This window comes from Mastomys coucha, unplaced genomic scaffold (genome assembly GCF_008632895.1).
Source record: "Mastomys coucha isolate ucsf_1 unplaced genomic scaffold, UCSF_Mcou_1 pScaffold1, whole genome shotgun sequence".
Classification (NCBI taxonomy): domain Eukaryota; kingdom Metazoa; phylum Chordata; class Mammalia; order Rodentia; family Muridae; genus Mastomys; species Mastomys coucha.
The window spans coordinates 54,028,222-54,051,649 of NW_022196891.1; the positions used below are offsets into that span (position 1 = coordinate 54,028,222).

General features: G+C 40.0%; 2 protein-coding genes across 6 annotated transcripts in view; one reads left to right on the forward strand and one right to left on the reverse strand.

The window, feature by feature from the left end:
- The window catches only part of Ralgps2 (Ral GEF with PH domain and SH3 binding motif 2), a 137,001-nt gene that overhangs the window by 29,186 nt on the left and 84,387 nt on the right, over positions 1 to 23,428 (reverse strand). The window lies entirely within an intron of this gene.
- Positions 3 to 21,497, forward strand: Angptl1 (angiopoietin like 1). The gene is made up of 5 exons (XM_031385904.1): positions 3 to 438; positions 5,225 to 6,070; positions 17,282 to 17,475; positions 19,017 to 19,287; positions 20,866 to 21,497. Exons 2-5 carry the CDS (start codon positions 5,251 to 5,253, stop codon positions 21,051 to 21,053), a joined length of 1,473 nt encoding a protein of 490 aa, XP_031241764.1. The 5' UTR covers positions 3 to 438; positions 5,225 to 5,250; the 3' UTR covers positions 21,054 to 21,497.

Below are 23,428 nucleotides of genomic sequence, written 5' to 3' on the forward strand. Positions count from 1 at the left end.
CCTCACTTAGGGCCATGGAGAGGAAATCCTAAGCAGGAGGTTCCCACCCCCTCTCCTGGCTCCAGCTCTTTTCTAATGACGTAATATGTGGGCTGAACTTGAGTCTACTAAGAACGAGAGGGAATCACTCTTCGGACTGTGTGGACAGTCTGTCAGCTGCGGCTGGTTACTGCTCGTCTCCATGCAGCAGACTACACAGGCACAACGCTTTCTCTGCTGCATTAGAAGTCCACAGATAGCCCCAAATTACATAGGTGGCCCAGAAAACTCAGTCCATTAATGCTGTAAAAAGAAGTTCCTTACTGCTTGGATTCACCGGTCAGAGGAAAAAAAACACAGTCACCACTGAAGTAGAGCCCAACAAACTCTACACTGATCTCAGAGAGCAAAGGCAAGGACGCACGCTCACGGATTCACCTTTTCCAACAGACAACAAAGGTATTTTAATATTTCTCTTAGATTTATTCAAAATTCTATGTCAAATGCATCATTGTCCTTTGTACTAGAACGTATGAGATTTCCCAGGGAACTGGAGAAGATGCTGCTGATTTGTATCTGAAGGTTTCGTTTTGCATCTTTCTGTAAAAACAGTCACGAGTGTTTCATGACGGTCAATGTGTTATTTGAGGTTCAAGCTAGAATGTGACTATAGATTGAGACATACATGCTGGGTTCTAAAAACCAGTGCTCTAGTGACGCTACAGAGTTCCACAAGTGACTCATTAAATGCCTCAGGCTTCCACAGGAAGGACGCAGGATAAAGAAAACAACTGTGAGCCTGGTGAGTTTCTCTTCTGAATGATGGTGTGTGTGCAAACTCGTACACCAACTACTGTGATTTTCAAAGCATGGCTACAAAACAAAGCTAAGAGCTGGTCAGCTGAATGCTTGCAACAGGATCTCAGTTACAACGGAATAAAATTCTCCTGAGTCTTTGTTAATCTATGGTATTTCTTGTTATGATTAATCATTTTAAAGAGTTTCCTACAACAGAAATTTCATTTCGGCAACAGATTAAAATGGGAAATTATTTGGAAAAGTAATATTGATACAAACAACAATTAAAACCTCCTTCAAGGTCAGGATGGAGAAGTGTTAGGGTCACCAGGATTAACCACATGAACTCAGAAAATGTCGGCACTGAAGAAAACTGGCAAGGCTTTTTTTTATTCTCCTTATAGCTGGCAATACGTAAAGAGAAATATTACTAAGAATATGAATATAACTGCACAAACTTTTTTTCCCCCTTTTCTAAAACCCACCAGGCAAAGGCGCAGTTCAAACTTCAGTGTACTGTAACTAATTTTTAACATTCTCTTGAGACCCAGGAAAAACCTAACATAAATATGAAGGTTTACGAGGTGACACGGGTTTACGGGGCTTTCACTGAGCATATGTGGGAAACATTAAATAAGGGAATACTTTCAGACAATGTGAGAGTAAACACATTTTAAAAGTCAGTCTCTGCTTACAAGATATATCTAGTCTACTACTTAAAGATGTGTCTCTTAACTCCAATTTAAGAGACAATGAGATCATCACTGATGTAATAAAGAAGCAAAGAACAAACACTGCGACCATAAGGAGCTTTTAATGTCACCTTAAATCTTATGATTGACTTTACAAACCATAGTGACACAAGGGAGAGCAGACCAAAACCCCAAATATGCTTTTAATTTAAAAGTTCCCTTGTCTTGGTAGTTTCCTTCCTTCCTTGTGTTTTTTTTTTTTTTTTTTTTTTTTGAGACAGGGTTTCTCTGTGTAGCCCTGGCTGTCCTGGAACTCACTCTGTAGACCAGGCTGGCCTCGAACTCAGAAATCCGCCTGCCTCTGCCTCCCAAGTGCTGGGATTAAAGGCGTGCGCCACCACTGCCCGGCTGCTTATTTCATTCTAGAAAGTATTTAAATAATTTTATGAGTCAAGTCTTCTTTCTGAGTTCATATTTTTAGTCCTGATGACCCTAATGCTTCCTTTCTGTCCTATTATTAAAATGCTACAAGGAAAGTTAGGAGAAATGATATAAATCTGCCCAGAGGCTAATGGCTTTTATTTTATTTAACTGTTCTGTTTGTTTGTTTTCAGTTAAATTCCAGGAATTTCCTGTAAATATAACTCCAAGTGTGTTAGCAGTTTTAGTAGAGGTAACTCTTGAGAGTAAAAGATGTTCTGTGATAAACAATGACTCCTCAGGTATTTCCTAGTGTCGGAAGGCACAGCACAGAACAGGAGCCAACTTTCTCGCGTGTGTGTCTTTGCACCAGCCAGCTACAGAAAGCTCTGAGTAAATGGTATCATAACTCCCAAACTCTTCCCAGTCTTTGCTATTTTTATTATTTCTCTTCTTCAAACACTCCACTAGCCTGGAAACAGCAGCCAAGGAGCGTCGCCTTCCAGTGAAGGTGGCAGCTGTCTGCACAGCCACTGCAAGTTTCACTAAGAAAAGTATGTGTGTGTGCGTGTAGGGTTGTAAGTCAGATTACATAAACACCAACTGATAGAACACACATGGGCAGAGAGAAACGACAGCAACACGGGGTGTAGAATGGGCTAGACCGCATACAACGACCTGTACATGCTTTTGCACAACAAACGAACAGGCCAGGGAAAGCTACACGCAGCACATGCCAAGATGCCTTCTGTTATTATAGACACTATAATACACAAGTCCCAGGTCTAGTATCTGAATCCCACCTGAGTGGTTTTGGGCCTCGGGGACTTCTCCTTTGAAAGTGATACTATTTCTTTTCCTCATACTGCTACAGAGAATGCATCCCCGACAGAATGTAGTTTAGAAAGCGGAGCCATTTGATGAAACAGTTAATTTAAAAACATGAACCCAGGCAGAAGACGATCTGGGTTCAAATTCTGGCTCTACCTTTTAACAGCTGTGTGGCTACTGATATGACCTTTAGGGCACCACTTCCTGTACAAATGAGGATCAGAATCATCTGCCTCATTGGGCTCTGATGAGAATAATTTAGTATGTTCATAGATAACGCCTCCCAAGAGCATTTACTAGGTATTCAGTACTGTTACTGCTGTGCTGTCGGGCCTACACACGAACAACTTGGGGTCAACCTCTTAGATCAAGAAAGAAGGGCTGAGGCCAGCCGGGTCTACAGAGTGAATTCCAGGGCAGCCAGGCTCCTCGGGCACCCTCTGCTAGCCTTGCAAACAGCAGATGGCATTAAGCTGCTATGGGGTAGCTTGGCCATGAACCTGAGCATAGGAACACACTTTGCCCACTTTTTCCCCAGCACTACTCATCTGGGAGTAAACCAAAGAGAAAGGAGGAAAGAGTTCCAGTGTGGAATTCTAAAGAACAGGTACTTCTTGCTTGCCACAGCCACCAGGACCCAGTCCAAGCACACATGCTGGTTAACTGTTGAGGCTACAGATACTGACCAAGGGTCAGGGAGTTCTAGGCCTGTTTCTAACATTAGTATGGCTTTGGCCCTTAGTACACACATGGGTACAAAAAGACCTTTTAAATCCAATTTGGTAATGCTTGTTGAAATTAGGATTTTTTTTTTTTTTTTTTAACTAAAATACATCCCACTAGACTTTCTTAACAGAACACACCCACTTAGTCACATAAGCTTTAAACATAAACATGACTGCAGTTCAGGAAACACAATTACCCACAATGACTGTGGGCACCCTGTCATTCTTAAACCTGTCTCTAGTCTCAAAAGCAGATGGTACAAAAACTGTTTACTTTCTATTGGCTTAGAATGTCTGACTTGGTAGGTTGAAAAAAATGTCACAGTACTTAACTGCAGAAGACCAATTGCACTGCTTTTATAGTATTCTAATCTAAAAGCCCGAGTGGTGAGATCAAGTAGAGACTGTGGTAATAACCGGGCAAAGCTCTAACTAACATCTTATATACATCACGTACTATTTTCACAGTCTTGAGACAGTGAGCTTTCTTGGGGGTCTTAAAGGCTCCCCAAGGCCTGCAGTGTGCCTTTCATAGCATGGGCACACATCAAAAGCTTGTCTAAGTAAGATGGCAGGTGACAGCTGCAAGAGAGTCAAGAGGAGGGTCTCATCTTTAAACAAATGTCAAGATACGAACCTAATAGTGAGTGTACGGCTTCAAGTGAAATCTAATTTACTAATACAAACCACTCAGTTTTCCTTAAATGCTGTGGTAGTCTCAATGAGAAATATCCTCTATAGGCCTGTGTATTTAAACATGTGGAGCCCGGCTGGTGGCACTGTTGGTGGCCTCGATGGAGGAAGAATCAGTGGTGCTGGGCCTGAGGTTTCACAGACCCATCCCATGTCCAGTTCCATGTCTCTGCTGGTCTGACTTTTCAATTCCTGTCCCTGCCGCCACGCTTCCCCACTAGGATAGATTCTTATCCTCTGGAAATGTAAACCAAGACATATTCTTTCTCCAGTAAGTGGCTTCTGGCTGTGTGTTACCATAGGAGCAGAAAAGTGATTAACACAGAAGTCCTTTATATTACGGCTCTAAAAAGGACTAGCTTTATGTTCACTGGATTTCACAGTATTTTTGTTCAAGTATTTGGTATATTTTGACCACATTCATACTCCATTTTCTCCTTTAGACCTTCCCCAAAATAATCTATTTTCATAATTCCCTGTTTTCATGTCATTGTCATGTATGTCTACAGAAAACCTAGGTTCCATAAATAAAAGAGAAAATATAAGATATTTGCCTTTTGGGGACCTGGTCTATACTTTATTAGTAAGATGACTTCAATTCTGCAAAAGACTTAACTCTGTTGTTTATGGCTGAGGCACTGTGTACACATGTAATATATAAATATATATATATACTTTAATATGATATATATGTATGTAATATATAAAATTTTAATTCTTTTCTTGATGGACATCTAGGCATACCGTGGCTAGAGTGGATAATGCTGTAATAAACACGTGTGAGCAGGTGTCTCTGAAGTGTGCTGACTTAGAGCCTTTAGATAGAAGGAACAGCTCAGCCATATAACAGTTCTAGTTCTTGCTTGAGGACCTGTATATGGATTCCTGTAGTGGCTATTCTAGCTTATAGTCCCACTACCTGTGTATAAAAGGTGTCTCTACACTCATCCTTGCCAGCATTTGTTATATTTTTTTTACTATTAGCTACTCTACTAGGGAGAAGACAGAATCTCAATGTAATTTTGGTTTGTATGTAAACTCATATTAATTACTTTTGTTTCCTCTTCATTCACTGCTTTCTAAAAGACGCTGTGATAGAATTTCATTTCAAAATGAAGGCTTTTGTTTGGACCCTAAGTGTGCTCCTCTTCCTACTGGGCAGTGGTCACTGCAAAGGCGGACAATTCAAAGTAAAAAAAATAACCCAAAGGAGATATCCCCGTGCCACCGATGGTAAAGAGGAAGCAAAGAAGTGTTCATATACATTCTTGGTACCTGAACAAAAACTAACAGGGCCAATCTGTGTCAACACCAAAGGTCAGGATGCAGGCACTATTAAGGACATGATCACCAGGATGGACCTTGAGAACCTGAAGGACGTGCTGTCCAGGCAGAAACGAGAGATTGATGTCCTGCAGCTGGTGGTAGACGTAGACGGGAACATTGTAAATGAGGTGAAGCTGCTGAGAAAGGAAAGCCGGAACATGAACTCCAGAGTCACCCAACTCTATATGCAGCTACTACATGAGATCATCCGTAAAAGAGATAATTCTCTTGAGCTTTCTCAGCTGGAAAACAAAGTCCTCAATGTCACCACAGAAATGCTGAAGATGGCAACAAGGTACCGGGAGCTAGAGGTGAAATACGCTTCCTTGACTGATCTTGTCAATAACCAGTCTGTGATGATCACTGTACTGGAAGAGCAGTGCTTGCGGATATTTTCCCGACAAGACCCCCACGTGTCTCCTCCTCTTGTCCAGGTGGTACCACGACACAGTCCTAACAGCCACCAGTACACCCCTAGTCTGCTGGGAGGCAATGAGATACAGAGGGACCCAGGTTACCCCAGAGACGGAATGCCACCACCTGATCTGCCAACAGCTCCCACAAAAAGCCCTTTCAAGATTCCAGCAGTGACTTTTATCAATGAAGGTGAGTTACCGCTTACTGGTCAATGGAAGAATGAAGCTGGCGCGCTGTATGATTCATGCAACAATACTCTTATCTTAGTAAGTCCTAGTTCTTATGTGCTGATGTCATTATACATGTTCAATCAAAAATTTCACTTTTTAAAGTGAAGTTAGGACTTGATATAAAACATCTCTTTTCTCCCTGCTGTAAGTTTCTAGATACTTAGAGTCACTCCTCACCACCCCCACCTCCCACCCCTGTGGGAAAAAAAGCACTCTGCCACCCAAATTCTTACAGTGGAGGCTGCTGTCAATGAGAGTGAGAACTGACACACTAACTGAAGGAAGCCACTCTACACCCCACTCCCCGCCCTTCAGAACCCTTTCCACTTCCCACTCTGCAGCTAGCTCCACCTCTCCCCGCCCTTCAGAACCATTTCCACTTCCCACTCTGCAGCTAGCTCCACCCCTCCCCGCCCTTCAGAACCCTTTCCACTTCCCACTCTGCAGCTAGCTCCACCCCTCCCTGCCCTTCAGAATCCTTTCCACTTCCTCTTGCCTTCTTGCAGTCTTTTTCTCATTTTGCTCTCCTGTGTTCAAGCCTGCTAAGGTGCGTCCTTATCTCCACTCAGGGTATGTTTCCTACACTGCTCTAAGTCTGATCAGGTCCTGGGTTCTTGTTCTTCCCAACTTCAAAACCTACCTTTGCTACCTCAAGAGAAAAGGGGATTCCATTTTTGACCAACCAGTGAACAGAGTACTACGTTTCACTTAGAACCATCACATGTGTATCCACTGTCTCTCACATGCCACTCTCTCGAACCAAATACATCATTGCTTTCTTAAGGGGGGGAGGAAGGAAGGGCATCCCCTCAGATGCCCACAGGAAAAAAATAAAACTCATTTACATAAATGAAAAGGCAGAACACAAAAGCAGCACTAGGAAGCCATGGCAAAAGGCTGTTTGCAGCAGTTGTCCTCCAGACCCTGTTTTAGAGCTCCCCCACATCTCAGGATGTCAAGGGTTTTCTGACTCCTGGTGTAGGAGACGCTTGACTGTGCCAAGGGTTCCTCTACTAAAATGAGTGATCACGGCTCACCTCAAGGCTTTCAAGACTAATGCTAAGTAGGGCAGTGGTGGCACACACCTATAATCCCAGCACTTGGGAGGCAGAGGCAGGTGGATTTCTGAGTTCCAGGCCAGAGTGAGTTCCAGGACAGCCAGGGCTACACAGAGAAACCCTGTCTCGAAAAAACCAAACCAAACCAAAAAAAAAAAAAAAAAAAAAAAAAAAAAAAAAAGACTAATGCTAAGACTTGCAAGAGTCAAACAGTGAGCACTGAATAGTTCTTTCTCCACATCCTAGGCTATTTCTTTCCTTCTTTTCTCTTTTTTCTGTTTTCTGTACCACACTACACTGGAGTTTCCCTTCCTGCTGGACCAGGTTTGGCATATTGTGTTCATCATATTTGAAGAGTAAGTAAGTAAGCCCTAAAGCAATCATCTTCTCACCAACATTTCCTTATAGAAGCAATTATCATGACACAAACAGTGCAGGCTTGGGTGTGCATTCCTTCAACTACAGCATGGGCTCAGAGGGCAGTGCAGAGTTCCTAACAGCGAGGTCCTCTGGGCTGCCAAGAGAAATTGTCTCAAAACAAATACATATTTATTTAACAAAATCTAGAAAATACCATCCATCTTTTAAAAAATGCTCAATAGCCTAAGAAGCAGAAATAAACAGTTAACATTTTGGTTGCTGCTTTTATCCTCTTATAAATATGGTTATCAATATTTGTTTAACCTTTAAAAACCACTTTGTTTTCTGAAGATTTTGTATGTTTGTGTGTGTGTGTGTATAATTTGTTTGTTTTTGTTTTTCGAGACAGGGTTTCTCTGTGTAGCCCTGGCTATCCTGGAACTCACTCTGTAGACCAGGCTGGCCTCGAACTCAGAAATTGCCTACCTCTGCCTCCCAAGTGCTGGGATTAAAGGCGTGTGTCACCACCGCCCAGCTGAAGATTATATTTTTAAGATCAATTTCTCTAAGTAAAACTTACAGACTTATCTATTTGATTCTCACCTGTCCCATAAACAGGGTCTCCTGAATTCTACTCACATCCCCTTTTTAAGCATTCAGAGACAAAACAGGTAATTAGCTCCAGATAACCCACAGAGAAGCTGGAGGAGAGTGAGTGTCACACGCACCGTGCCGTGCCTTCCTTTCCTCATCTCCAATGGGAGTACAGCAGTGTCTGACACCAAATGCTGCTGCTTCCTACCGAGAACGTGTACCTGCTTGCTAACCGCTTCCAACAGCTATTCCCTCACAACACACTCCACACTGGCACTGAGCCTCCTTTGTAAACACCATACTTTTGCTCATCAATTTTCTGCAAAAAAAGAAAGTGTAGAGAAACCCTGTCTCGAAGAAAAAAAAAAGTGTAGCTGTCCTTCGCTACGTTACAGGCTCTTCTTCCTGCCACCCGTCCCCACTTAACACTAGATAAGAGAGAAAGGGGATAAAGAGGAAAGGAAGGGGGTCCTAAATAAAGCCAGGGATCAGACTATTTCCCGCTGCTTAGGCTGTCAAGTTCCTTAGGGCACATTTGATCTTAGCCCTCAGGATATCTACTTTCTTCTTCTTGTTTCTTCTTTGTGCACGACTACTCAACAAACTTTGACCAACAACAACCAATGATTAACCAGGCACCTCATCTCTAGGGGCCCTAGCATTTATATTATTTCCCCCTACCCCCCAGAATTCCAAATGTCACAACTGCAGAAACTATCTGCAACTGGCAAAACCATGATTCTGCTAGAGCAGACCCATATCCCCACAGCTGGGATTAAAATGAAAACATTCTCATAATATTTCTGTGTTTTACAAAAAAACAAAATCCCGAAATTTCACCACAAGAAAGTCTTCATATGCTTCCTTCATAAAAACTTGTTCCAACAAAGCAAATCCACTTTATTCTTTCTAATAACTTTACAACTTGTGTCCATTCAAATGATAAGGATGAGATCAAATGAATGAATGAATACATGATGTAAACAGAAGGTCCTCCTTAAGCTCTTGTTGACCTCACAGGCCTGAAGTAGTTGTTTATATCCACAAATTGCTCTACTGTAACACATACATTTATTAAATTATGTCACCTTTACACCCACAGTCCATCTAAGTGAAATGCATTCTAACACATAAGCTCCTTTCTGGCAGAAGGATCCTGTATTTCAACTGTAGGTGCTGAAACATTACAGAACTTGATAACACAGAGCCTCTTAACATGGTCAGTCTAGAGACCTTCATGAAAAACAAGTGTTAAGAACAGCAAGTGTTAGTTAAGGTCAATTAGCATCTCAAGCCCCCCCCCCTTTTTTTCAAAGACATGTACAAAATTGTCCAGTGGACTTAGAAAGGAAAAAAAAAACTTTCCCGTTCATTTCAAACCTATATTTTATTAAGTTTTTAAGACATGATTTTTCAGTATAGTAGTTCCTATAGAATTTATAGATAAAGATAACTCCAATGCCTTTTATTAAGCTATGGTAGGTACAATTATAGAAGTGTAGAAACAACTGCTGGGAGTTTTTAAGTAGATTTGAAATTTAAGTCAGTGGCATCATTAATTTTAGCAGAATTGAAGACATGTATTTATTTATAACAAACCAAGAAAATGCTTTACAGAATGAAAACATAAGTTCTAGTTTTTTCATAGATTGAGCATCAGTACAAGAAAATTCATACAATTAAACGCATGCCAGGGATATGGCATACTCAATCCCCTAAAGTTTACTTCACTTTACAATGGTGCACACAGTAGTCCTAAGAAATCAATCTTTAATGTAAAAATTAAGGCACAGAGCTGACCCTTCAGTATTAAGGAAGCACTGATGCTTGTTTTACTCTATAAGCAAAGTGACACAACCCGCTGCACCATAACAAGTAGCATTCCCTCACGCAGAAACTCGACAACTTTGCCTGTTTTACGTGTCTTGTGTAAGAACAGTGCTGAGTGGACCACGTGCCTGTAACTGCTTTCCAGTCCTAACCCTGACGCCTAACAAACAGGCATCATTACACACAACAACTAATAAGCCTACTACTTTATCTCTTTATATAATAGCTTAAAACGATTTTTACAACTCTAGGGAAAGTGTCTCATACTGTTCAGAGACTGTCATAGAAAGATTAACATAAATGGGTACTATGCTTATGTGTACTGTGACAAAGACAGCTACTGTGTTTACACATGCTCTGACATAGACAGCTACTGTACTTACCCACACTCTAACGTAGGTGGCTACTGTGCTTACACACGCTGACAGACACGGCTACTGTGCACACACATGCTCTGACATAGGTGGCTAATATGCTCATACATGCTCTAGCACCAAGTGACTCACTGCAGTGTTGTACAGGTAAGCAGTCATTCTAGAGTCTCTATATGCATGACAGAAGACACACAATCCATACTACCTAAAAAGGTATTAAGCTGGAGTCAAAAGCTGGCACAAAAACTATGACTCCACTTACATGAGGTACAGAGAAAGAGTCAAATTCACCCACAGAATCTAGTTTTCTGCTTTGAGAAGACTTAAAATGTGTACCATAGGAGATGAATGAATCCTATTTCAAGATTACTGCAGCTAAGAAAAAGGTTCTACACTCAAGATAAAGTCTTAAAAGATTATATTATATAATTATATACATTAATATGTATATTATATTATTTATAAAGTCTATAAAGATTATAGAGGAGGTACTGTCTGTGTATACCCTTTGCAGCACCAAATTTCTGAACCAGAGGTAGTAAGCTTATCTGATAATATGCAAAGCAGCAAAGTAAATTTGGATTTTCAAAAATAAAGCTGGTAAGTTTCTTCTAGTAGTTTTAAGAATTTTTGTTAAATATGATCCAGAGAAAGAAGTTAGTTTCTATTAAAAAAAAAACCAAAACTACAAGCCAGGCGGTGGTGGCACATGCCTTTAATCCCAGCACTTGGGAGGCAGAGGTAGGCAGATTTCTGAGTTTGAGGCCAGCCTGGTCTACAGAGTGAGTTCCAGGACAGCCAGGGCTATACAGAGAAACCCTGTCTTGAAAAACAACAAAACAACAAACAAACAAAAACAAACTATAACAACTATCATCTAATTCTAGAGCAAAAATTTTAAAAGGCATGAAAAAAAAAATGTTTCTGCCAAGATAAACGTTATACATGAGCTGATGGTAACCCAAAAGCTGAGTTTTAATATTACTGTCTTTTCTAAAGAAGAGAAAAGGCATTGCTAATTTTATCCATGTCTTCCACATAATAATTTGAACTAAAATTTCCTGAGGTTTTGTAAGCCTCACAGATACCTGAAATGTAAATATAAGGTCCACTGTCTAAAATTGGATAAATTAGTGAAGCTGAAAATAAACTTAAATTTGCCTGTATTGGAAGTTTTATCAAATGAAAACTGGACTCAGATAACCTAGAAGTCTTCAATTTATCTAAACACCTAAATACATGTTAAGTAGCAGAAAATAAAAATAGTTCTCTGGTATTTAACAAATACAGGTTTAACAAAATCAGGCTAATATAGAATCTTTACATGGCCTCCAAATCTAAAATCTGAGTGCAGGTAGTAAGGTTTCAACAAGCAGAGTTTAGTTCCAAATCACAGAAATGGAACCTACTAGACAGGAGCAGCATTTATGTATACTGCCCACAAAGCACCTCACATGTCATTAAGTAGTACCAGGCCTTAAAATAATAATTTACAATAAAATAAAATATGCTCCTCAGACACCCTAACTTCCCTAAAAGTAGCAACTCAGGAACACAATGTGGCTAACTTTAGAAACCCACTATGACTGTTTTTAAGTAAAACCATCAAGCACGAGTGAGGTGGCCTCTGGCCCACCTGACAGGCTATAAATATCATCCTGTCGTTTATATTTCAGACATAGGAAATGGGCAACAGCTGTGTAAGACCAAACACACTTCAGCATGCAGCCCACGTGTGGCTTAGATGAGGCCCCTCAACTCCTGATGGCCTACCTTTGGATTCACTATACTGAGCTTAGACAGGAAGACAGCAAACTCTTGCTCAATCTCAGCTCTTAATTCTCTCTCTTATGTGTTCTGCCTGAAACCTCATTAGAATGCTTAGCCACGCTGTGTCGGAACTAACCTTTTCTTATTGCTTCTCTCACCTCCCACTTAACCTCAAGGTTCTTTATCTATCTCTGGACTTGGAAACTAGTCTAGCCTGCACTAGATTCAGATCCCTTTTTTGGGACAGGAGGGTCTTTCACTGAATTTGAAGTTCCTTCATTTGGGTGATGTGCCTGGGATTTCCTGTCTCTGACCCCCAAGCCAGTGCTGAAATTGCAGACATTGTCCGGCTTTTATGTGAATGCTGGGATCCAGACTCAGCCCTCACACTTTACAGAAGGAAAGCTACAGTCTGAGCCTTCTCTCCACCCTGCAGAAAAGGTTCTTAAATGACAATATAAACCAAAGACATTCTGAAATGGGCACCATCAGAAATTCTTTAGTATCTGAGTCCCCAATGAGCTCTAATTCTGCACGCCTAACACAGAGAGGGTTCTATCGGTGCATTCTGCTTACTTATTCATGCATCACATGACACACAGAGAAGCCAGCCAGAGGGTGGGGAGGGTGGGACCCGGAGCCACTTCATTTTCCTCTCCACTGCTCTCCCACATGCGACATATTATAGCATTACATTCACCCTACCTAAAATGTAAGAATTCTTCTCTGCCAGACTATGACACATGCTCTGCAATGTGAAATTATTCTTATGTGACTAAGGGAAAGAAAAGGGGGCATCAGTATCTGAGGGGGTTTCCCCATAATGTTTTGTGTTGCATGGAACACAGCAGAATGTAAAGTATGTTACTGGCTAAAAGCAGCCGTTATTTTTAGTGTATGAATTTTCACAACTTGGTTGTTCAGTAATGTTTTATTTCTCTGTGACAGAAATGACTATAATGACTGTATCATAACCTTCAACTAACCATACTAAAAAGCTCAATGAGCACATACGTACTAAATAAAGTAGTGAAGATACTTAGTACATTGCTACTTTTTTTTTTTTTTTTTGGTTTTTTGAGACAGGGTTTCTCTGTGTAGCCCTGGCTGTCCTGGAACCCACTCTGTAGACCAGGCTGGCCTCAAACTCAGAAATCTGCCTGCCTCTGCCTCCCAAGTGCTGGGATTAAAGGCATGCGCCACCACTGCCTGGCTAGTGCATTACTTCTGCACATGAGCATTAGGGACAAGAGAGGAAAAGGGGACTGACAGTCCCTGGTGATGATGGTTCTGTCAAGCACTGTGTGGGAAGCTCTAAGCAGCGAAAAGCACAGTGTACACACCACAATCCCAGCACTTGGGATGCTGAGGCACAGGATCTGCAGATCAAAGTCTGACTCAAAAATAAAAAAAATAAATAAATAAATTAAAAAAAAAAAAAAAAGGAAAAAGGAAAAGAAACCTTTGCATACTTCAACTGAGAACTCTGGAATCCACTCATGACTTGGAAAAAAACCCAAACCACTGAACCAGTTACAGCAAAAAGGGCTATACTTCCAGCATTTGGGAGACTGAGACAGGGCGACTGCCATTTTAAAGACAAGCTTGTACTACACCACCAGTCAGGCCAACTTGGGCTACAGCGTGAGATCCCATCTCAAATGAAAAACAACTTTAGCAAACTAGGGAATGCAAAAACCAAGAATTTTCATATATATATATATATATATATATATATATATATATATATATAAGCAATTATTCTGGAGGCCTTCATAATAGACACAAAAATAAGGAAATCTCAAAAGAGAAAAAATGAGCCAATGAAACTAAGAGAAAAAAACCCACAATACCTAATGTTACCTTTTTTAAAAAAAGATTTATTTATTTTATGTATATGAGTACACTGTAGCTATCTTCAGACACACCAGAAGAGGGCATCAGATCCCATTACAGATGGCTGTGAGCCGCCATGTGGTTCCTGGGAGTTGAACCTCTGGAAGAGCAGTCAGTGCTGAGCTATATCTCTCCAGCCCCCTAATGTTACTTTTAAAAGATGCCATTTTCCAGGTTATATTTTTACCAGTAATTTATAGTACAGATGGACATTGATATTTTAAAATTTTGGAAAAGCTGTATATGAAATATAAAAAAATGGAGTAGAGACTCTGACTCACTCAATTTTTACATATAGCTTTCCATTTCCTTGGATTTAAAATTAAAAGACTGATTCATTTAGCTAACAAACTTGGCTGATGCCCAGCTGAAACATGGAGCCATGAAGTCAGAAGAGCACAGTGTTTCCATCCTCAAGGGGCAATCCAGTAGGAAGAGCTCACATTCCCCAAGTCTCCTCCAATGACAGACACAAATAATCCAGTAGGAAGAGCTCACATTCCCCAAGTCTCCTCCAATGACAGACACAAATAATCCAGTAGGAAGAGCTCACATTCCCGAAGTCTCCTCCAATGACAGACACAAATAATCCAGTAGGAAGAGTTCACATTCCCCAAGTCTCCTCCAATGACAGACACAAATAATCCAGTAGGAAGAGCTCACATTCCCCAAGTCTCCTCCAATGACAGACACAAATAATCCAGTAGGAAGAGTTCACATTTCCCAAGTCTCCTCCAATGACAGACACAAATAATAAAATTAATTTATCTTAGTAAGATCCAATGGGGACAACACTATGTTATTAGCACAATATATGGAACACTTCTCAAAACTTCAGCAATCCTATTAAAATTATAGAACAGAAGAAATTCTTTTAAGAACTCTGACTAAACTATTCTCAGATAATTAAAAATTACACATCAGAAAATATTCAATAAAAGTTTTTGATGAATGGCTTTAAAACTCTCTTGTTCAAATATATCTATATTTAGCATAATTCTTTTCTTCTGAGCCATAATTTTTAAAATAAAAATCTTGAACACTGGTGTAGTATGAAACTCAAGGATGTTCAGTAGAACTAGACAGTATTTTCTCTAGGTCTCACAATGTACAAATCAGACCCTACAAATGATTTACCATCATGGGTTTGTTTGTTTGGTTTTTTTTCATTTTTAAGAAGTTGAAAAATCTTAGCTGGCTAAATATAGAATGTCCAGGGGATAAGATCCTACCACCAAACTTGAAAACCCGAGTTCAATCCCCAGGACCTACCTGATGGAAGGAGAGAATCTGCCCCTGCAGGCTATCTTCTGATTTTTTTTTTATTTTTTGTAGAATAAAAAAAATTGAAAATACAGCCTGGCGAATACTAAGAAATAAAGAGCAAACAGCGCGCAGAAATTCAGAACATTTACCTGGGAGCAGAAGTGAGCATGAAGGAGGGCTTACTACCTGTCATGTGACCTTAACTACATACCACCTGTCATATGACCTTATGACCTTCACTACCTACCACCTGTCATGTGACCTTAACTACCCACCACCTGTTACGTGACCTTAACTACCTACCACCTGTCATGTGACCTTAACTAGCTACCACCTGTCATGTAATCTTAACTACCCACCACCTGTTACGTGACCTTAACTACCTACCACCTGTCATGTGATCTTAACTAGCTACCACCTGTCTTGTAACCTTAACTAGCTACCACCTGTCATGTAATCTTAACTAGCTACCACCTGTCATGTAATCTTAACTAGCTACCACCTGTCATGTGACCTTAACTAGCTACCACCTGTCATGTGACCTTAACTAGCTACCACCTGTCATGTAATCTTAACTACCTACCACCTGTCATGTGACCTTAACTAGCTACCACCTGTCATGTGATCTTAACTAGCTACCACCTGTCATGTGACCTTAACTAGCTACCACCTGTCATGTGACCTTAACTAGCTACCACCTGTCATGTGATCTTAACTAGCTACCACCTGTCATGTAATCTTAACTACCTACCAACCACCTGTCATGTGACCATAACTAGCTACCACCTGTCATGTGATCTTAACTACCTACCACCTGTCATGTGACCTTAACTACCTACCACCTGTCATGTGACCTTAACTAGCTATTATCTCTGGAACAGGAAAGCTGTCATGGGTCACTGGGCAGCTCTGATAAGAAAATCACTATTAGCTACAACTCATTCAGTATTTTAGGAAGACATTTGGACCAACATCCCTACATTTTTTCTAGTATTAAGACCAGGCTGGTCTGGAACTCACTATGTATCCAAGCTGACCATACACTTGGAGTGATCATCTGGCCTTAGCCTCCGAGTTCTGGGATTAAAAGTTTGTGGTGCTTAACACCTGGCCGACAAGTATTCTTTATGGATATGAGAGAAAGTTAAGACTTTAAAATTTGGGGGATTCTACTTTCTTTTCTTTTTTTTTTTTTAAAGATTTATCTGTTATATATACAATGTTCTGTATGCGTGTATGTATGCTCCCACAACGGAAGAGGGCACCGGATCGAATTACAGATGGTTGAGAGCCACCATGTGGTTGCTGGGAACTGAACTCAGAACCTTGGGAAGAGCAGTCAGTGCTCTTAAATGCTGAGCCATCTCTCCAGCCCCTACTTTCTTTATTTCAGAGCTTCTCAGCAATGAATGAGTAAATGAATGAACACAAAGCTTACTACTGTCAGAACTCACCAGGTTGCCACTGAACACACCGACTTTGTGAGTTCCCTCGAAATAAGAGTTCAGACCTGTACACCTGGCACCAGGAAAATACTTCTGTAAATACCAGCAGGTCAATCCCACAGCATTTTGCAAATGTGTATGAAAAAAGTAAAACTTGTAAGAATGGGGTCATTCAGCACAGTATATACTACAGCAAAGATCAGAAGAAGACACTTTAAGGAAGACAACTGAAGCAGCAGAGGCTAAACTGGTGCTAGAATAAAGACCATAGCTTCAGGAAACATGTGTTAAAGAAGAATCAATACACCACACTGAGTTTTACAAGTGCACATTTACAGTATACAAAGCAAAGAAGAGTGGGAGATAAAACAAGCTAATGCTTTGAGTAGTGAGCCCGATGTCACCCTTTCCTTTAACTTTAGTATATATTTAATTAGTTTCTGCAACTTTATGCAGCATTATGCACACAGCAGATAAAATGTGGTTATCTGTAAAGAAACAAGTGAAGGTAAGAATACTGATTTAAGAAACAATACCTATCTTGTACATTTCTCAAAAATCAATATTTAAATTACAGGACCATTCAAAGACTGTCAGCAAGCAAAAGAAGCTGGACACTCGGCCAGTGGAATTTACATGATTAAACCTGAAAACAGCAATGGTCTGATGCAGTTATGGTGTGAGAACAGTTTGGATCCTGGGGGTTGGACTGTTATTCAGAAAAGAACAGATGGTTCTGTCAACTTCTTCAGAAACTGGGAAAATTATAAGGTAAATGAGCAAGTACCCTACCAGGGAAGGTAGACCTGAATAGGTCTTCCCATAGTGACCATCCCAGGCAGTAAGTGAGACATGCTAAAAAAATAACTATCCATTTGATTTTCATCGTTTAGCAAAAGGTTTATTATTCTCTAGTTAAATAGCCAAAGTTAAAATGTGAAAACTAAAATTATCCTTTAATTTTTTCTTTTGAGTCTGGATAACTTACACCTACATGCATATTTTACAAAGATAATTCAACTCTATTTTCAAATTTTTAAATCTATTTATTTACTTGTATGAGTCTGTTTTGCCTGCATTTATGTATGCACATCATGGAAGCCAGAACAGGATGTCAGATCCCTTAGAATTGGAATTACAGGGGACAGTGAGCTGCCATGTGGGTACTGGGAATTAAACCCAGCAAATGCTCTTAACCACTGAGCCATCTTACCAGCCCTCCAATTCCACTTTATAATGCAACCGCTTTTTCGTTTATGATTTGTGTGGTATTTAAGCAATAACAAAGTATACAACTCTAAACAAATGACCCCTTCTCTTGAACTAATCACTTTTAGTGGCCATGCTTTAAGTTTGTATCATGACATGTACTGTACTGCTATGAACACAACTAGATTTCCAGAAAGAACCAGATCATATGATATCAGTTTGAGGAAGTAACAACTGGTCTACTGGTAATTCTGACGTCTATGTGGTAACTTGTGAGTGAGATTTACATGTACAGATCATCAATTAAGGACAGCAGAGAAGAGAGAATAGATTTTCTAGAGAGTAACCTCGGTGTTCAAAACTGTGAAGTGACCATGTGCTTACTCATTCTTTGCTGATATTTTTCTGGCAGTTAAGAATAAAACGTTAATATATCCAGAAATTCTAAACACGTGACGTCCACAAATTAGGAGTGGGGCGACTTCCTCACACTCCTTGTGAAGACAAACTCTCAGTGCTAGGATGAAGTTTACTAAATCTCTTCTGCTAGAATGTCCAATGTCAAATGCTTAGTAAATACTTCAGTCCACTTCTTTCAGACAGTAATTTACAACTTTCACAGGGTGAACTGTAGAGATTACTATAATACTTATTTTACTTATAATAAAATTAAAGACATGCACAGTATCATTTTGATTGAACAATGGTCACGATCTTAGATACCTATCTGCCTAACATGGGTACAGTATATGCTCTCAGAACACACATCTTTGGATGAGGGTGTGATCAGGAACACAGCTCTCTGAAGGCAGTTCAATGTTTTTAGTAACTATCAATAAATTTTATTGTCTTTTGCCTTTACTCTTCTCTGTAGCATTTGAAGCTACAAAAATTAATAGTGACATTAAAATAAAGCAAAGCAAAAGAAAGTGTCAATGTGGGACCAAAGCGTACTAATAGAAATAAGGCTGTCTACCATGGAATCATATCACCTTGAATTGACACTTGAATCCTCACTCTGCTCAATATTTAAACTTCCTTTGTTGCTGTAGCAACATTTACCATCTAAACTTACCTATATGTTCATGTGTCTGTGTTGACAGAAAGGGTTTGGAAACATTGATGGAGAGTACTGGCTTGGACTGGACAATATCTACAAGCTCAGTAATCAAGACAATTATAAGCTGATGATTGAACTGGAAGATTGGAGTGAGAAGAAGGTCTATGCAGAATACAGCAGCTTTCGGCTGGAGCCCGAAAGTGACTACTACAGACTGCGCCTGGGGACGTACCAGGGGAACGCTGGGGATTCTATGATGTGGCATAATGGTAAACAATTCACCACGCTGGACAGAGATAAAGACATGTATACAGGTAAAGCAGATAAGCACGGCTGTGCATTCAACATGTTCTGTGCATTAACTAGACCCAAGCTAATAAAGTGTATTAAATGCTCCCAATCTCAAAAAGGTAGGGAATATAATATAATCTGGTTTTTAGGATCGCTAAGGCAACTTTAATGTCCTTTGGGGAAAACAAGTTCTGGGGAACGCCAAACAAAACCAACCTACATCCACTTGGAAATGAAACTCTGACTAACATTTGTATACTAGCTGGACACCTAACATGTCAGAAACTGTAGATGCTGGAGACTCAGTGGAGAACTAAATTTTTGCCCTTTGGAGGTTCCCTTCAAGAGGAGAAAAAATGTTTTATTAGGTAGAGATAAATATTGTTAGAAAAATGAAACCAAGTAACATTTCTTAGTTCTTTTTTCTGCTGCTGTGATAAAACTGAGAAAAGCAATGTAAGGGGCAAGAGAGGCTAAAGGGGCTCATTTCAGCTCACAGCTCCAAGCTGCAGTTCCTCAGAGCAAGGAAGTCCTGGCAGCAAGAGCTTGAGGGGTTTGGTGACATCACACCCAGTCAGGAGCACAGAGCAATAAAGGTATAATGCTAGTGGCTTAGCTTGCTTTTTGCATTCTTATTCAGTTGAGAAACTTTTGCCTAAGGGATGATACCTCCAGCAGCAGGCAGACCTTCCTACCTCAGTTAACTTAATCAAGATAATCCCCCAAGAACACGACTGTAGGCCACCCTAACCTACACAATTCCCAGATTAGGTCAAATGGGCAATAACACTAACAATCCTACAGAATATGGCGGGTATCAGTCCCTTGGGTGGGTGCTGTTGTCCAGAAAAGGTTCTTATGAGAGGGCAACATCTCAACAAAGGCTACGAGACTGGAAGAGGTAAACCATTTAGCCACATGGTCTTAAGAGTACGTCTTAGATGGGAACAGAAGAGACTGTGAAATGCAGCACAATGGTAGTAAAACTGCTTGAGTAGGAGGAGAAATAGTTTCATAACATAATTAGACCATGTATATACTTGTAAACTTAATCTACTATACTTCTGCTTTTTAAAAATATGTTGCTATACTTATAAAGAGATACCTACCATGAATACTGACTTAATTTTGTATTCAGCTATTGCCTTACCAAGTAGCACAATGGGCACTATTTTAACTTACTTCCCACTGGCAAAAGACGGAGGAGAGAGATAGGACTGGAAACCTACCTTTCTGTTTACAAACTCATTTAATTACTAGTTGAGCTATTTTTAGACTTCAATTTTCTTTCATGCTCTACCATCTTCCTTAGTCAATCCTGTCCATTTCGCCTTTGTCTTCCTCGATATATTTCTTACACACAAATATTGTATTTATTTACTCTACTTTGAAGAAAATGAAATTATTTAAATGTTAAGTAGGCAGAGAGTAAAATGAATACAGTAATTCTAGTAAAGTGAGTAGTGAGAAGAAAAGCAAGAGAAACCCCACTGGAGTCGGCCACTCAAACCGCTCCAAGCGAAGCACATACGCATGACAGTTTATTTGCAAGTGCCACGCACAGAAGGCCGTCCATGTCACTGTCACTATTTCTCCTGCAGGAAACTGTGCCCACTTCCATAAAGGAGGCTGGTGGTACAATGCCTGTGCACACTCTAACCTCAACGGAGTATGGTACCGAGGCGGTCATTACAGAAGCAAGCACCAAGATGGCATTTTCTGGGCTGAATACAGAGGTGGCTCTTACTCCTTGAGGGCAGTGCAGATGATGATCAAGCCCATCGACTGACATCTCAAGTAAATGACACAGAACTTCACTTCTAGGTCCCCAAATCTAAACATTACATGTTACTTTGCACAACTTATTTTTACAGGTACAGTTTGTAAAATACATTTTACTACTATTCCAATTTCCTTCAATGTGCTACAAAAGATTATGCAAATCCTTGTTATTTTAAAATTTATATCGACTGAATGTATATTTGCCACAATGTAAAACAAATTTTAGCTTTATTTTGAATCAAATCCAAATACATGTTCAAGATACTTAATGATTTATTTAAAAAATATGACTGTTCTAACTTCCACTGAAAAAAATTATTTTAAGATTTCAGCCAATTAATGCATTTTATTTATGAAAATACAGACAGGAAACTAGAAAAAAATCTCTAGTTTTGCCACTAGAAAATGTTTTTCCAGTAAATAAAACTTTAAAATAAAAATTTAAATTGAATTTATGCTTGTAATGATTTTCCTCTAATAATTTAGGATGCGAAGTACAAAACGTATCACTTTTAAAATGCACAACAAACACCCTCGTTACTTAAATGCAAAATGCATAAAAACAAGGTAATTTCTTGACAGTCATGATATGTTAATATCAAAATCTGATGCACGGTATGTAATGACAAAAGCAATACGGTACTGATATCATAAAACAAAATCGCCAGTATACCAATTTTTAAAATATATTTGAATTATGATTCTAAATGTATTTATTATTCCCCTATCCCATTGATTGAACTTTACCTTAAAAGAAAACACCTAACCACGGGCTAGGGGTACAGCTCAGTGGTACAGTGCATGCCTAGCATGTGTGAAGGCCTGGGTTTGATTTATAGCAATGGCAAAGAAAAAAATCTGTCTGTTACTTGTGAAAAAGATTGAACAGCTTTATAATACCACTGTATACTTACATCTAACAGAATTTCAACAATCAGTTAAAGACATTTTCCTAACAGTGAGGATACAACCTTAAAGTAAAATCCATGGGCCTTGGCAGGATCAAACTGCTAATTCTCTTTACAGCCTGTGTGACTAGACTTCTGTCCTACTCATCGTCCCGATCAACACCATTATCAGGGCCTCCTAGAACAACTTCCTCCCAGTAATGACTCACTTCTCACAGCTAAGCATTTTAGCTTACTTGTAAGCTAAAATTGTAAAGATGTGAGATAAATGATAAGATGAAAATGCAGTAGAACTAAAATGAGCAACCTGTCACACAGGGACAGTTTAACACGGATAACCACACAGACAACCTGTCCACACAGGGACAGTTTATCACAGATAGCCACACAGACAATCCAAGTTCTTACGTATCACAGAGCTAATGAAAACCTCTGGTAAAAGCCATGGCCGAGTGGCAGTGGCGTTCATCTTTCCAAAACCCAGCATTTCACACCTGACATCAAAGGCAAATCTTACAGAACCATCCTAGAACTAAAGTAAACATACAAAATAGAAGACAAATGAGTTTTCAAATTTGCCCTACCTCGTGGACGGATTCCACTTTACTGCGCACAGCTGATGCAGATCCGCTCTTGGGCTCCCAGAAAGGTGACTGAAGTACCGTCTGTATTATTAATATTGTTAATGACTGCATGCACTCCCACTCCGCCCCAGAGATGAACAATGTCCGACTCTGCAGAGTTTACAGTGATCCATGAGCTTTCCTTGTCAGTGATTAGGACAGCCAGGGCTACCCAGAGAAACCCAGTCTCTAGGAAAAAAACTCAAACCAGAACTAAAGAACTGACACATAATAGTTTTATCAGGCACTATGGTTGAACGCTAGTTGTTATTAAAACACATTACTGAAGAGTCTAATTAATTAACTAAAATTAATCCAGAGTGTATATTACTTATTAAACCAAAGAAATGAAAATACAGTAAAATTCTTAAAATATAAATACCTACATGTATCTCAACACTAGAGATTTTGATATCACTGTCAGCGACTTTTTTATAGGACGGGACTGACAGTGTGGGCTGCTTAGGGGCAGACTGTCTAGCATGTGTGAAGACCTGGCTCAGTCTCTAACACCAGGAGGGGAGAAAATTATCATGTTGTATAACCTGTAATTTCAGCATGGGGACAGGGGATGGGAAAGATTGGACAGACAGACAGCATGAACAGATGGGAAGAGCCTGAACACAAAGCCTGCTAGCATATGTGCACACCCAGATCCCTTGTTATTCAGGCCATGCTCAGTACCACGTACCCTGGAAGAGGGCTGCTGCATTCCCAGCTACATGTCTGGCAGCAGCCCTAAATACAGTGCTGAGCAAGTACAGCTGCCAGCTGAGGCACATGTGTGCACACACGCATGCATGCACACACACGGGCACCTAATGAACTGCAAACTTGCCACATGAACACAG